Source organism: Macaca thibetana, chromosome 17 (genome assembly GCF_024542745.1).
Source record: "Macaca thibetana thibetana isolate TM-01 chromosome 17, ASM2454274v1, whole genome shotgun sequence".
NCBI classification, from domain to species: domain Eukaryota; kingdom Metazoa; phylum Chordata; class Mammalia; order Primates; family Cercopithecidae; genus Macaca; species Macaca thibetana.
Genome location: NC_065594.1, coordinates 28,002,722 through 28,014,980, shown reverse-complemented (window position 1 = coordinate 28,014,980; position 12,259 = coordinate 28,002,722). Strand labels below are relative to the sequence as shown.

The 12,259-nt window shown below is 37.7% G+C and overlaps 2 protein-coding genes across 3 annotated transcripts in view; both read right to left on the bottom strand.

Moving 5' to 3' along the window:
- The window catches only part of PHF11 (PHD finger protein 11), a 211,056-nt gene that overhangs the window by 53,012 nt on the left and 145,785 nt on the right, over positions 1–12,259 (bottom strand). The window lies entirely within an intron of this gene.
- SETDB2 (SET domain bifurcated histone lysine methyltransferase 2) overlaps positions 1–12,259 on the bottom strand; it is a 53,758-nt gene that overhangs the window by 23,580 nt on the left and 17,919 nt on the right. For both annotated transcript variants that reach the window (XM_050766283.1, XM_050766284.1), the window contains exon 6: positions 9,240–9,336. In XM_050766283.1, coding sequence (XP_050622240.1) covers positions 9,240–9,336 — 97 coding nt within the window. The remainder of the gene's footprint in view (positions 1–9,239; positions 9,337–12,259) is intronic.

Genomic DNA, 12,259 nt, shown 5'->3' with positions numbered 1-12,259 from the left:
AGAAAGTCACATGGTCATAGGACAGGGGGCCCTTCCCTTTCAGGTAGCCGAAGCAGAGACAGAAGGCAGCATACGTCAGCGTTTTCTTCTATGCACTTATCAGAAAGATCAAAGACTTTAAGACTTTCACTATTTTTTTTCTACTGCTATCTTCTAAGAACTTCAAAGAGGAACCAGGAGTATGGGAGGAACATGAAAGTGAACAAGGAGCATGACCACTGAAGCACAGCACCACAGGGAGGGGCTTAAGCCTCTGGATGACTGCAGGTAGGCCTGGATAATATCTAACCTCCCACAAGAAGCTGGTGGAGCAGAGTGTTCCCTGACCCCTCCAAGGAAAGGGAGACTCCCTTTCGCGGTCTGCTAAGTAATGGGTGCCTTCCCAGGCACTGGCTATTACCGCTTGACCAAGGAGCCCTCAAGTGGCCCTTATGCGGGCGTGACAGAGGGCTCACCTCTTGCCTTCTTGGTGACTTCTCACAATGTCCCTTCAGCACCTGACCCTATACCTGCTGGTCATTCCTTAGTTATATTAGTAATACAACAAAGAGTAATATTAAAAGCTAATGATTAATAATGTCTATACTAATGATTGATAATGTCCATGATCATCTCTGTATCTAATTTGTATTATAACTATTCTTATTCTAACTGTTTTCTTTATTATGCTGAAACAGTTTGTGCCTTCAGTCTCTTGCCTCGGCACCTGGGTAATCCTCTGCCCACAAGTCTGCAGCCATCAACATCGAGGCAAGACTCTTCACCAGCACAGAGATTAGGACTTGCTAAAGGCTCAGATTATTGTCAGTATTTTTTAGCAATAAAGTATTTATAAATTAAGGTACGTACATTGTGTTTCTAGACATAATGGTACTGCACACTTAATAAACTATAGTATAGTGTAAATGTAACTTTTACATGCACTGGGAAACCAAAACCTTTTTGTGACTTGTTCTATTGTGATATTTGTTTTATTGCAGTGGTCCAGAACCAAATCTGCAATTATCTCTTAGGTACATCTGTACACTATTGGTGGGAATGTAAATCAGTATGGACATTATGGAAACCAGTATGGAAGTTCTTCAAAAAATAAAAAATAGAGCAACCATATGATCCAGCAATCCTATCACTGGATACATATCCAAAGGATACGAAGTCAGTATACCAAAAAGACAACTGCACTCCCAGTTTATTACAGTATTACTCACAGTAGCCAACATATGGAATCAATATAAATGCCCATCTACAGATGAATGATAAAAATGTGTATACACACACATATATACACATTCACACCAACAATGAATACTCAGCCATAAGAAAGAATGAAATATTGTCATTTGCGGTAACAATGGATGAACCTGGTAAATGGATGAACCTGGAGGACATTATGTTAAGTCAAATAAGCCAGGTACAGAAAGACAAACATGGCAGGATCTCACTCATATCTGGAATCTAAAAATGTGATTTCATCGTAGACAGTAGAAGGGTGATTATCAAGAGGGTAGGGGAGGGCAGGAAGGAATGGGGCACTGAGAGAGGTTAGTCTTGGTCAGTGTTACAGTTAGAGAGGCAGATTAGGCCAGGCACGGTCACTCAAGCCTGTAATCCCAGCAACTCAGGAGGAGGAGGTGGGAGGATTGTTTAAGCCTACGAGTTCGAGACCAGCCCAGGCAATATGGCAAGTTCCTGTCTCTACAAAAAGTGAAAAAAAAAAAAATAATAATAAGTCTGGCATGATGGCGTGTGCCTGTAGTCTTAGCTACTGGAAAGGCTGAGGTGGGAAGATTGTGACAGGAGTTCAAGGTTACAGGGAGCTATGATCGTGCCACTGAACTCCAGCCTGGGTGACAGAGTGATACTCTGTCTCTAAAAAAATAAAAGATAAAAAGGAGACAGGAAGAATGAATTCTGGTCTTCTATTACATAGTAGGGAGACTATAGCAAATAACAGTGTGTTTTTTCCAAGATAGCTAGAAGAGTTTGAGTGTTGTCACTACAAAGAAATGATAAATGTTTATAGTGATATGGTAATTATCCTGATTTGATCATACCATAATGTATACCTGCATTGAATGTTTGCCATAAATATGTACAATTTTGTATCGATTATAAATTTTTAAAAAATTGATGATAGTGATTGCTCCTAGAAAGGTAGACAGGGCAAAGAAACCTGTTATGCTGGGAGGTTGAATATAATTCAAAGATACTATAATGTTTTATTTTCTTTTTTACAAAGAGACCGGGGCCAGGTACAGTAGCTCATGCCTGTAATCCTAGCACTTTGGGAGGCTGAGGCAGGCAGAATGCCTGAGCTCAGGAGTTCGAGACCAGCTTGGGCAACACGGTGAAACCTCATCTCCACTAAAATACAGAAAATTAGATAGGCGTGGTGGTGTGCACCGGTAGTCCCAGCTACTCTGGAGGCTGATGCAGGATAAGTGCTTGAACCCAGGAGGCAGAGGATGCAGTGAGCCGAGATCACACCACTGCATTCCAGCTTGGGTGACAGAACGACGACTCCATCTCCAAAAAAAATAAAAAATAAAAGAGAGACTGGAAGTACATACAATGGAACATTAATAGCTGTAAATTCTGGATGGTGTGAGTTATATTCCTTTATATATACACTCTATCTTTTAAATTTCTTGAAAAGATAGTAAAAAAAAAATTGGTGAGAACACAGCGAAATGATTACTGTAAATCCATCACTATCCATGGACTACAATGTACTAATGCCTAATGCATTAAAATGAGGGGGTAGGGGAAAGTAAGGTTATGTTTCCCTAAATAATTTCAATTTACCTAGTGCTTTTGAATAATGTTGGAAAGGACATAACATAGTAAGAAATATATTCTATAACTCACCTTTTGTTTTTCTTTTCCATTTAATTTCTATCTTCTTTAGCCTAATCCAATTTAGTAATTATTTTTATTCCTTGATTTATTTTATTTCATTTTATTCTTTTTTTTTTTTTTTTTGAGACGGAGTCTTACTCTGTTGCCTAAGCTGGAGTGCAGTGGCGTGATCTCGGCTCACTGCAACCTCTACCTCCCGGGTTTAAGTGATTCTCCTGCCTCAGCCTCCCAAGTAGCCGGGATTACAGATGCCCACTACCACAACCAGCTAATTTTTGTATTTTTAGTAGAGACAGGGTTTTACCATGTGGGCCAGGCTGGTCTCGAACTCCTGACCTCAACTAACCCACCTGCCTCGGCCTCCCAAAGTGCTGGGATTACAGGTGTGAGCCACCATGCCTGGTCCTTGATTTATTTTAGTATCCAATATCTTCTTGTTTTTCAAAGGTGGTACCTGGAAACTACTTGTTCCCTATTATTAAGTGTCAAGTTCCTTCTTACCACTTTTTCTTATAAGGAATTATAGTATAATCTGAACTCCGGATATTCTATTTATTTGTCTATCTGAGATAAACCGCCCTATTTTCTTTCATTCAGAATTCACTGTAATACATTCCTTAGGCTCTCATGGCCCTGTTCTTGGTTTTGACATAAGTTATTCACTCTCAAGTTACTTATACACTTAAGAGATTTATAGAGATAGTAAACTGTTCTGTTGTCCTTTTCAATTTGACTTAACCAAATAAATATGTTTCAAATTGGATTCTGTAGTCTATTATTCTGTAAATGTCATTTGAGTTCCCCATTTCGCCTATGAATTTTTTTTTTTTTTTTGAGACAGGGTCTCACTCTGTCACCCAGGCTGGAGTGCAGTGGTGTAATCTTGGTTCCCCACAACCTCTGCCTCCTGGGCTCATGCAATCCTCCCACCTCAGCCTCTAGAGTAGCTGGGACCATGGGCATGCGTCACGATGCCCAGCTAATTTTTTGCATTTTTGGTAGAGATGGGGTCTCACCATGTTGCCCAGGCTGGCCTCAAACTCCTGAGCTCAAGCAATCTGCCTGCCTTGGCCTCCCAAAGTACTAGGATTACAAGCATGAGTCACCACGCCTGGCCTCAGGTATGAAATTTTTGGTTCCTGTTTTGCTCTTTGGAGGAAGGGGAACATTAAATATTAATGTAGATGACTCAAATTTTTCTTGGAATAATGAAGGGATTAATTCAGGATATATGTGAGAGAGAAAGTATCTGGGTTATCTTTAGTTCTTAAATAACAACAAATATTTGAATAGTAGTTTAATGTCCTTTACATAATTTCCTCATATGACACAACAAATACAACTCCAAGTTAGCCACTACTTGGAGCTGTATTAGAACTACTTAGGACTAAAATTTGTAATAGTAAATATGCTGGTAAAACTTGTAATTTGGAATTTACATTTCAAGAAAGTCAAACTAGCTTAAAAGTATTCTTCTTATGACTAATAAAGAAAAACTGGGAGATACAAGACTCTAGTTACTGAGCAATTAACACAGAGAAATACATGTTTTACATTTAAGAAGAGTTAGGGAGGAGTGGGAGGAGATGAGAAAAAAAAAAAAACAGAAAAGGAGAAAAACATAAAAATAAAACAGCATGAACCTTAGAAAAGATTTTTCTTATCTGTGCTTCATTTTACTAAATAGAAGAAAAAAAAACCCAACTTACAAGTCTTAAGTATAAAGTAACCTAATTTCATCCCAATTTTATGGAGAGGAGGGTTAACTTCATTTAGGTGTGAAGATACATTACTCAAAAAAAAAAAAAAACCAGAAATAAACAAAACCAATTCTATGTACAGTATTGTAAATCTAGTTACTGATTAAAAGTGCTAGAGGTAAATTCAGGTGTCGTTAGTCACCCTGAACATCAAAGTGGAGCAAGGCTTAGAGGTTGCCAAATGATTATCTAGCTTTTGGCAAGGCTAAAGTAAGAAGTCATTCTATCCTCTATGACCATTAAGGGGGCATATTTTAAAACAAGAATGTAAACTGTATTCATCTAAAGAATGCAGTAGGTAAATATGTTATTTTGCTCGGTCCCTTCTTTGGTCATCCTCTTCTGAAAGGCAGGTATATTAATTTCAGTGTACTCAAAGATGTTGGGTCTTGTATATATACTAGGCTTTTTATACAGTCTCTTTCAAGAATTTAAATTAAGATATTTAAAAAAATGGTTGGGTGTGGTAGCTCACACCTGTAATCCCAGCACTGTGGGAGGCCGAGGCAGGAGGATTCATTGAGCCCAGGAGATCAAGACCAGCCTGGGTAACATGACTAGACCCTGTCTCTATTTAAAAAAAAAAATTATATATATATGTATATATGTCTCATGAGGTAACACTTGCACTAGAAGGTTAGAGTCCAGCTGGAGCAGCTATGTTTGGTCATATGGGAAGAGAAGAAACCTACTGGTAACAGATATAAGTAGAGTTGAGACTGTGTCAACCCGGACCTTAGGTACTGACTTTTGAGTTCCTATTTTAGTGTTCACATGGCCTGCTGTGTTACATTTTCTGTTCTTCAAGACCTATTTTACTTACATGTATGTGTGTATGTATGTCTAGGTACATGTGTGTGCATGTTTTTTTTTAAATAATCTTTTGGGTTTGTGTGCATGTCATGTAAAAAGCCACATAATGGCTTAAATTTATACCTGTGTCTTTAAGTAGTGGTGCAAGCCCAATATCACCCAGTATGCTAACCACAGCTGCACGCCTCGTACACTTCTAATAAAGTCCACTACTTAAGCTAGCTTGAATAGGTGTGTACTCCTGACAAACCAAAGTCTACACTTGACCAAAAAAAAAAGAAGGAATTCAGACTTCTAAAATCACAAAAGTATAAAAAGGATATCTTTTTAATTATTATTTTTAATTTTTACATTTACCTATGTCATAACTCACTTATATGGAGTAGAAATTCAGTTCAACTCAAGAATAAAATACTGACTGGGCATGGTGGGGTGGCTCATGCCTGTAATCCTAGCACTTTGGGAGCTGAGGAGGGAGGATTGCTTGAGACCAGGAGTTCACGACCTGCCTGGGCAACACAGTGAGATCACATCGCTACAAAAAAAAAAAAAAAAAGTTAAAAATTAGCCAGGTGTGGTGGTATGCACCTGTAGTCCCAGCTACTTGAGAGTCTGAGGTGGAAGGATCGCTTGAGCTTAGGGGGTCAAGGCTACAGTGAGTTGTGACTATGTGCCACTGCAGTCCACCCAGCGAGACAAAGTGAGACCCTGCTGTCTCAAAAAAAAAAAAAAAAAAAGAAAAAAGAAAAGAAAGAAAAGAAAAAACCCCACAAAAAACTGAAGCCTGTGTCCTATTAGACCCAAGATTTCATCCTGGGGTTTGCCATTGATAGTTTGTGTAATCTTTTTTGTGAAATAGGGTCTCACTTTGTTACCCAAGCTAGAGCGTGGAGGCGTGATCATGGCTCACTGCAGCCTTGACCTTCCAGACTTAGGTAATACACCTCAGCCTCCCAAGTAGCTGGGACCATAGGCATGTGCCACTACTCCCAGCTAATTTTTGTTATTTTTTTGTAGAGATGGGGTTTTGCCATGTTGCCCGGGCTAGTCTTGAATTTTTGGGTTCAACTGGTCCTCCTGCCTCAGCCTCCCTAAGTGCTGGGATTACTGGTGTGAGCCACCATGCTCAGCCTAATCTTGAGCAGTTTAGCCAGGGCTGAGAATCCCTGGCTTAAGTTATTGACCATTTAGTTTACCAGGCAGCCTATGTGACCACTGGCCTGCTAAGAGGGTTTAAGTACTGAAAGTAAAATAAGCAATAAACTTCTGGCCTGCAGAGGAAATATCAAAGGAATTATTTAAACATAATTCCAGTCAAAAATGAAATGCTTCCTTGGAATTCTTAACAGCAAAGGAAGAAAATCCTAAGCCTAATAAGACATGTACCTTCATCTGAAAGGATCTCAGAAAGCTCAACTCAAAGTTAGATATAATCTCAAAAAAAAAAGCCTCTGAGTGTCAATACAGTACAAGAGAGATGGGAGATTCTTAAGGAAATGAAATTCTGATTATATAATCACAAACAGTCCTAAAGAGATGGGAAAACAGTTAAAGAAACCAACTCAATTTTTCTGGGCAGCTCGGATTTTTACAAGAATACATACAAAAGAAGACAGTTAATTATGAATACGAAACATTGGTATGAACCGGTAAGAAAAGTATCACAAAGCTTAGTAAGAACCGAGGTTTCCAAAAATGCTAATAAAATAACAACAACAACAACAACAACAACAACAACAACAAAAAACAACTAAAGTTATGCTTAGAACAAGAAAATAATCTGTTAGGAGAAAGATAAGGTTAACTGATAACAAAGAGAAGGAAGAGTTTCTCAAAAACAATTCTGCGTTTGTCTTTTCCATCTGTAAGTATGGCTCTCAAGTTGGAAACAACAAAAAAATAAAAAGAAACTGAAGTCTGTGACAGTTAAAGAGAGGGTACTAGAACTCAAGTTTATTTAAGCATACAGAAGACTCCACAAATTAAATCTCAAGGTCTGGGGAAAAAAACTTCAAATACGGAAAAATTAAAAATAAAACAGTACTGCCCTGATTTTTTCTGTGACCACTTATCCTCAAGTTCTCACTGCCCTGATTTTTAAAAAGGGAAGGAGGACAGGTTACAGAAAATATAGAAAGGTTAGCTTAACATTGGTCTCTTAAAAATTTCCAGAAAAAGGCATCAAGTGTGTGACTTCTAAATATTTGGAATTTAAAAGGCCAAGACTAGGTGCTGAGTCAACAAGTAGGTGAGAAAAATAAAAATTAACTGAATTTTCTTTTTTGACAAAGTTTTCAATAAATCTGAATAATGTCTGGCAATGCCACAGAACGCTACGGCAGTGAACCTTGATTTTTCATGACCACCTTGTAAGTGAGAAGTGTAGGTGGGACAACAGTACAAGTAAATTCACAGTTGCTTAAAGAGTTCTTTCTGAAGCATAATAGAAACAGTGTCTAGTAGTGAGCCAACCACAGGTTTTTATCTCTGGTCATGTCCTGGTCAATATTGTTTTCGGTGACCATAATGAATATTAGAAAGCTTATTTATTTGTACAAGATGATAAGCTAAAAGGGACAAAAAATATTCCAAAATTCAAAAAGATTCTGGTAAGCTGGTATAATGAATTTAAACCAAAAAAATGATACTTCACAGGAATAAACCACTCCTGCATTTAAGTTTAAAATATAATGTCTAAATATATAGATAACTGTTTGGTAGAGAGCTTGTTTGGTGGTAATTTGCATGAAAAAGAACTTTATATTTTAGTGATTTAGACTCAGTGAATTTGTTCTTAAAAACTTATGAAATTTTACACTGTATATTCAAAGGTCAGAATTTCTAGGAAAAAAACTGTTTTGTGAGCTACTGAAATGGCCAATTAAGGAGCTAAAGTGTAAACTTAGCTTTAGAGCATTTTAAAATAATTTTATGGGCCTTTTGAGACCCACTCAAACTGCAATGACATCTCTAGTATTTGTAAATCCAAATCATACAAAACAGTGTCTATCTACAACTCTCACAGACACGAAATCAAAAAAAGAATTATATATTGAGGTTTTTTTTGGTCAATTTAATATTGAGCAGAAAGAACAAATGAAATTAGGGTAACAAAGAAGTTTCTTTCTAAAGATACTTTTTTTTGTGTTTTGAAACTATGTTCTTTACTCTAGAGAACTTTCAGAAACTTCTCTGTAATTAGTACTTGAAGGGTTAGGCCCAGGTATTATCTACTAAAAATAAAGACTACATGGCAGAGTATCAGATTCACTCTTCTGCAATTCTCCTTTATGCCAAAGAGTCTTTACTGAATGTAATGATAAAATGAGAAAGGAAAGGTCAGAAAAATTTAGTCTATTCATAAGCTTATGGAATATAGACACAGACCCAGAGTCTATACATAAACTTTTTGATACTACTTCAGAGCTGTTATGCATTGTGAAAACTCAACGGATACTGAAAGAAACACTTTGACATTTTTAAATTCTCCGGTATAATCTAAGCACTAAAACAAAAAACAAAACAAAACAAAAAAAACACACTACTTGGTAGATTTCAGTGTATTAATAAATTACACAAAGACATCTTAAGCTAAACTTTATAAAAAGACTTAACTAGGAGTATTAAATAACCTATTCAGAGACTCATGAAATTCTATCCTACATAAAATACTAAAATATACAACTTTTAAAGCTTTAATGGGAAAAATTTTTTTTTGTATATCTCATCTATTCTAATGTCAAGTGATTTATAAAGAAGAAATCTGTAGGAGCAAAAGCATTAATAACAAAGAATTTATATACATACAGAAAGGTACAGTCTTCTGGAAAGGAGTTTCCATATGATGTAGAGGGAAATGCATTGGATTTGTTTTCCTGTTCCTTCTGAGTCACAGGCATATGTTCTACACAAAAAAATACAAATGTGAGCAACAAATATACCAAGTTAAAAACCATTTGCTGTAAGTATCCAAGTAATATGTTCATTGACTAGAGTCTGCCCATATGGATCCCTAAAATATGCAAACATATTAAGGTTTCAAGATTGAGGCAAAAGATTAAATGTCAGTATTTTCAAAAATATTAATAAAATAGGATAAAACACTGAGGACAGAAAACATTTCTACTGTAGAAACTCTAGTTTGGCCTGAACTTGATTTGAAGCTTAACCAATCTTTAAGGTGGACATTGAGTATCCCTGCTTCTGCATGCATTTTATAGAGAAATCACATAATTCTTAAAGGCTCTATAAAAGTCAGAAAATGAAAAATTTATGTACCTTTTGTTTTCCTATTGCTCTACAACTACTTTGGCGAGGGGATGAAGCATCTGGGTATCTCTTTTGATCTAGTTTTCACATTTCTTCTTTTTTTTGAGACAGAGTCTCATTCACTCTGTTGCCCAGGGTGGAAGGCAGTGGTGTGATCTTGGCTCACTGCACCCTTCACCTCCTAGGTTCAAATGATTCTCCTGCCTCAGCCTCTCCAGTAGTTGGCATTACAGGCGTGCAAAACCACACCCAGCTAATTTTTGTAGTTTCAGTAGAGACAGGGTTTTATCATGTTGGTCCAGCTGATCTTGAACTCCTGTCCTCAAGTGATCTGCCCACCTGGGCCTCCCAAAGGGCTGGGATTACAGGCATGAGCCACTGTGCCTGGCCCACTATATTTATTTTCTAATAAAAAAATTATAACTTACTTTCCCCCTCAAAAAAATTTTAATAAAAGGATATTGTATTTCAAGGTTGCTCCGTGGCTAACTGAAAAATATCTGTCTTTAATTTTCCAAGTGAAGAAAGGTTTAAAATCTGATAGCTGAGCCAAGCACAAGGTTCATGCCTGTAATCCCAGCACTTTGGAAGGATGAAATGGGAGGATTACTTGAGGCCAGGAGTTCAAGGGCCCCCTGAGCAACAGAATAAGGCCCTGTCTCTACAAAAAAAAAAAAAAAAAAAAAGTTAGCCAGGCGTGGTGGCGCATGCCCGTAGTTCTAGCTATTTGGGAACTGAGGTGGGAGCACTGCTTAAGCCCAGGAGTTGTAGGCTGCAGTGAGCTATACTTGCACCACTGCACTCCAGCCTGAGCGACAGAGAAAGACCCCATCTCTAAAATAAATGAATAAATAAAAATTTGATAGTTGAAGAGAGCTATGTAAAAATAAAAATTTAGGACCTTCCAAATTTATTATGCCAAAGGGAAAAGTTAAGCCCTGAAAGATGACTCATGTAACATAATTATTTTTTTCTTTGGTGCATGATCATTGCTTTCTGACTTCTGTGTTGAGATGTTACACATTAACTAGACTCCCTATTCTTTTTTTTTTTTTTTTAAAGACACAAGGTCTTGCTCTGTCACCCAAGCTGCAGTACATTGATGTGATCATGGGCAACTCCACACCCGACTAATTTTTAAAATTGTTTTGTAGAGGCAGAATCTCACTATGTTGCCTGGTCTTGAACTCCTGGACTCAAGTGATCCTGCCACCTCAGCCTTCCAAAGTTCTGGGATTACAAGCCTGAGACACCATGCCTAGCTAAGACTCCCTATTCTTTATTCAGACTTAGTCTAAATGATATGGAGAAAGAGACCCTTGTGACCGTTACCTGTTTACAACAGCATGTTGGACAACCCGCTTAGAGTGTAATCAAAAGTAGCCAATCAAATATCTGTATGTTATCCTTTGCACAAAAATGCGGTAATCCTGTTCAACACCTCTGTTTTGCCTATATAAATAATCCTCATTTCTCCCCACACCAGAAGCATTTATCACCATTCTTTGGTATAGCACCAGTCCTCAGATGGCTACCCTTACGCTTTGCACCTGAATAAACTCTCTCAAAATTAGATTCTGGGCTGGGCATGGTGGTTCACACCTGTAATCTCAGCACTTTGGGAGGCTGAGGCGGGCGGATCACCTGAGGTCAGGAGTTCGAGACCAGCCTGGCCAACATGGTGAAACTCTGTCTCCACTAAAAATACAAAAATTAGCCTGGTGTGGTGGCAGGTGCCTGTAATCCCAGCTACTCAGGAGGCTGAGGCAGGAGAATCGCTTGAACCCGGGAGGCAAAGGTTGCAGTGAGCCAAGATTGTGCCACTGCACTCCAGCCTGGAGGACAAGTACAAGACTTCATCTCAAAAAAAAAAAAAAAAAAAAAAAAATTAGATTCTGACCCTTTTGATTATTTTAGGTTCACAGCTGTAACTGATTAGAAATCAATTTTACGAATTAAGAGTTTGACTTTTCCTCCAGCTAATTTATTTGCATGAGTTACATAAACCTATATTAACAAATATGAGCAAAATAAATGTATATAAGCATAGTTGGAAATAGGATTTACTCAAAACCATGGAGATTTAGTCATTAGATAAAAGAGGAAAGGTAAATAATTTCTCTCAAGAAAATACTATCCAATCCTTCATATGGAGACAGAGGAAATACTGACAGTTACACATCATCAAGAAAAATAAACATAATTAGCAGTTTGATGACAGCCTGGGGAGTGTAGGTTGGATCCAGGACAGCTTGTTTTGACCTCAACACAAAGTTCTTTTGTTTCTCTCATTCTCAACAGTCTTTTTAAAATAAATGCTAGCATGAAACTTTTTTTTTTTTTTAAAAGACAGGGTCTCACTCTTTTGCCTAGGGTGGAAGGCTGGAATGCAGTAGTGTGATCCCAGCTCACTGCAGATTTGATTTCCTGGGCTCAAGCGATCCTATCGCAGCCTCTTGAGTACCTGGGACCACACATACATATCACCACAGCCAGCTAATTTTTTTTTTTTATTATCTGTAGAGATGAGGTCTCATTGTGTTGCCCAAGTTGGTCTC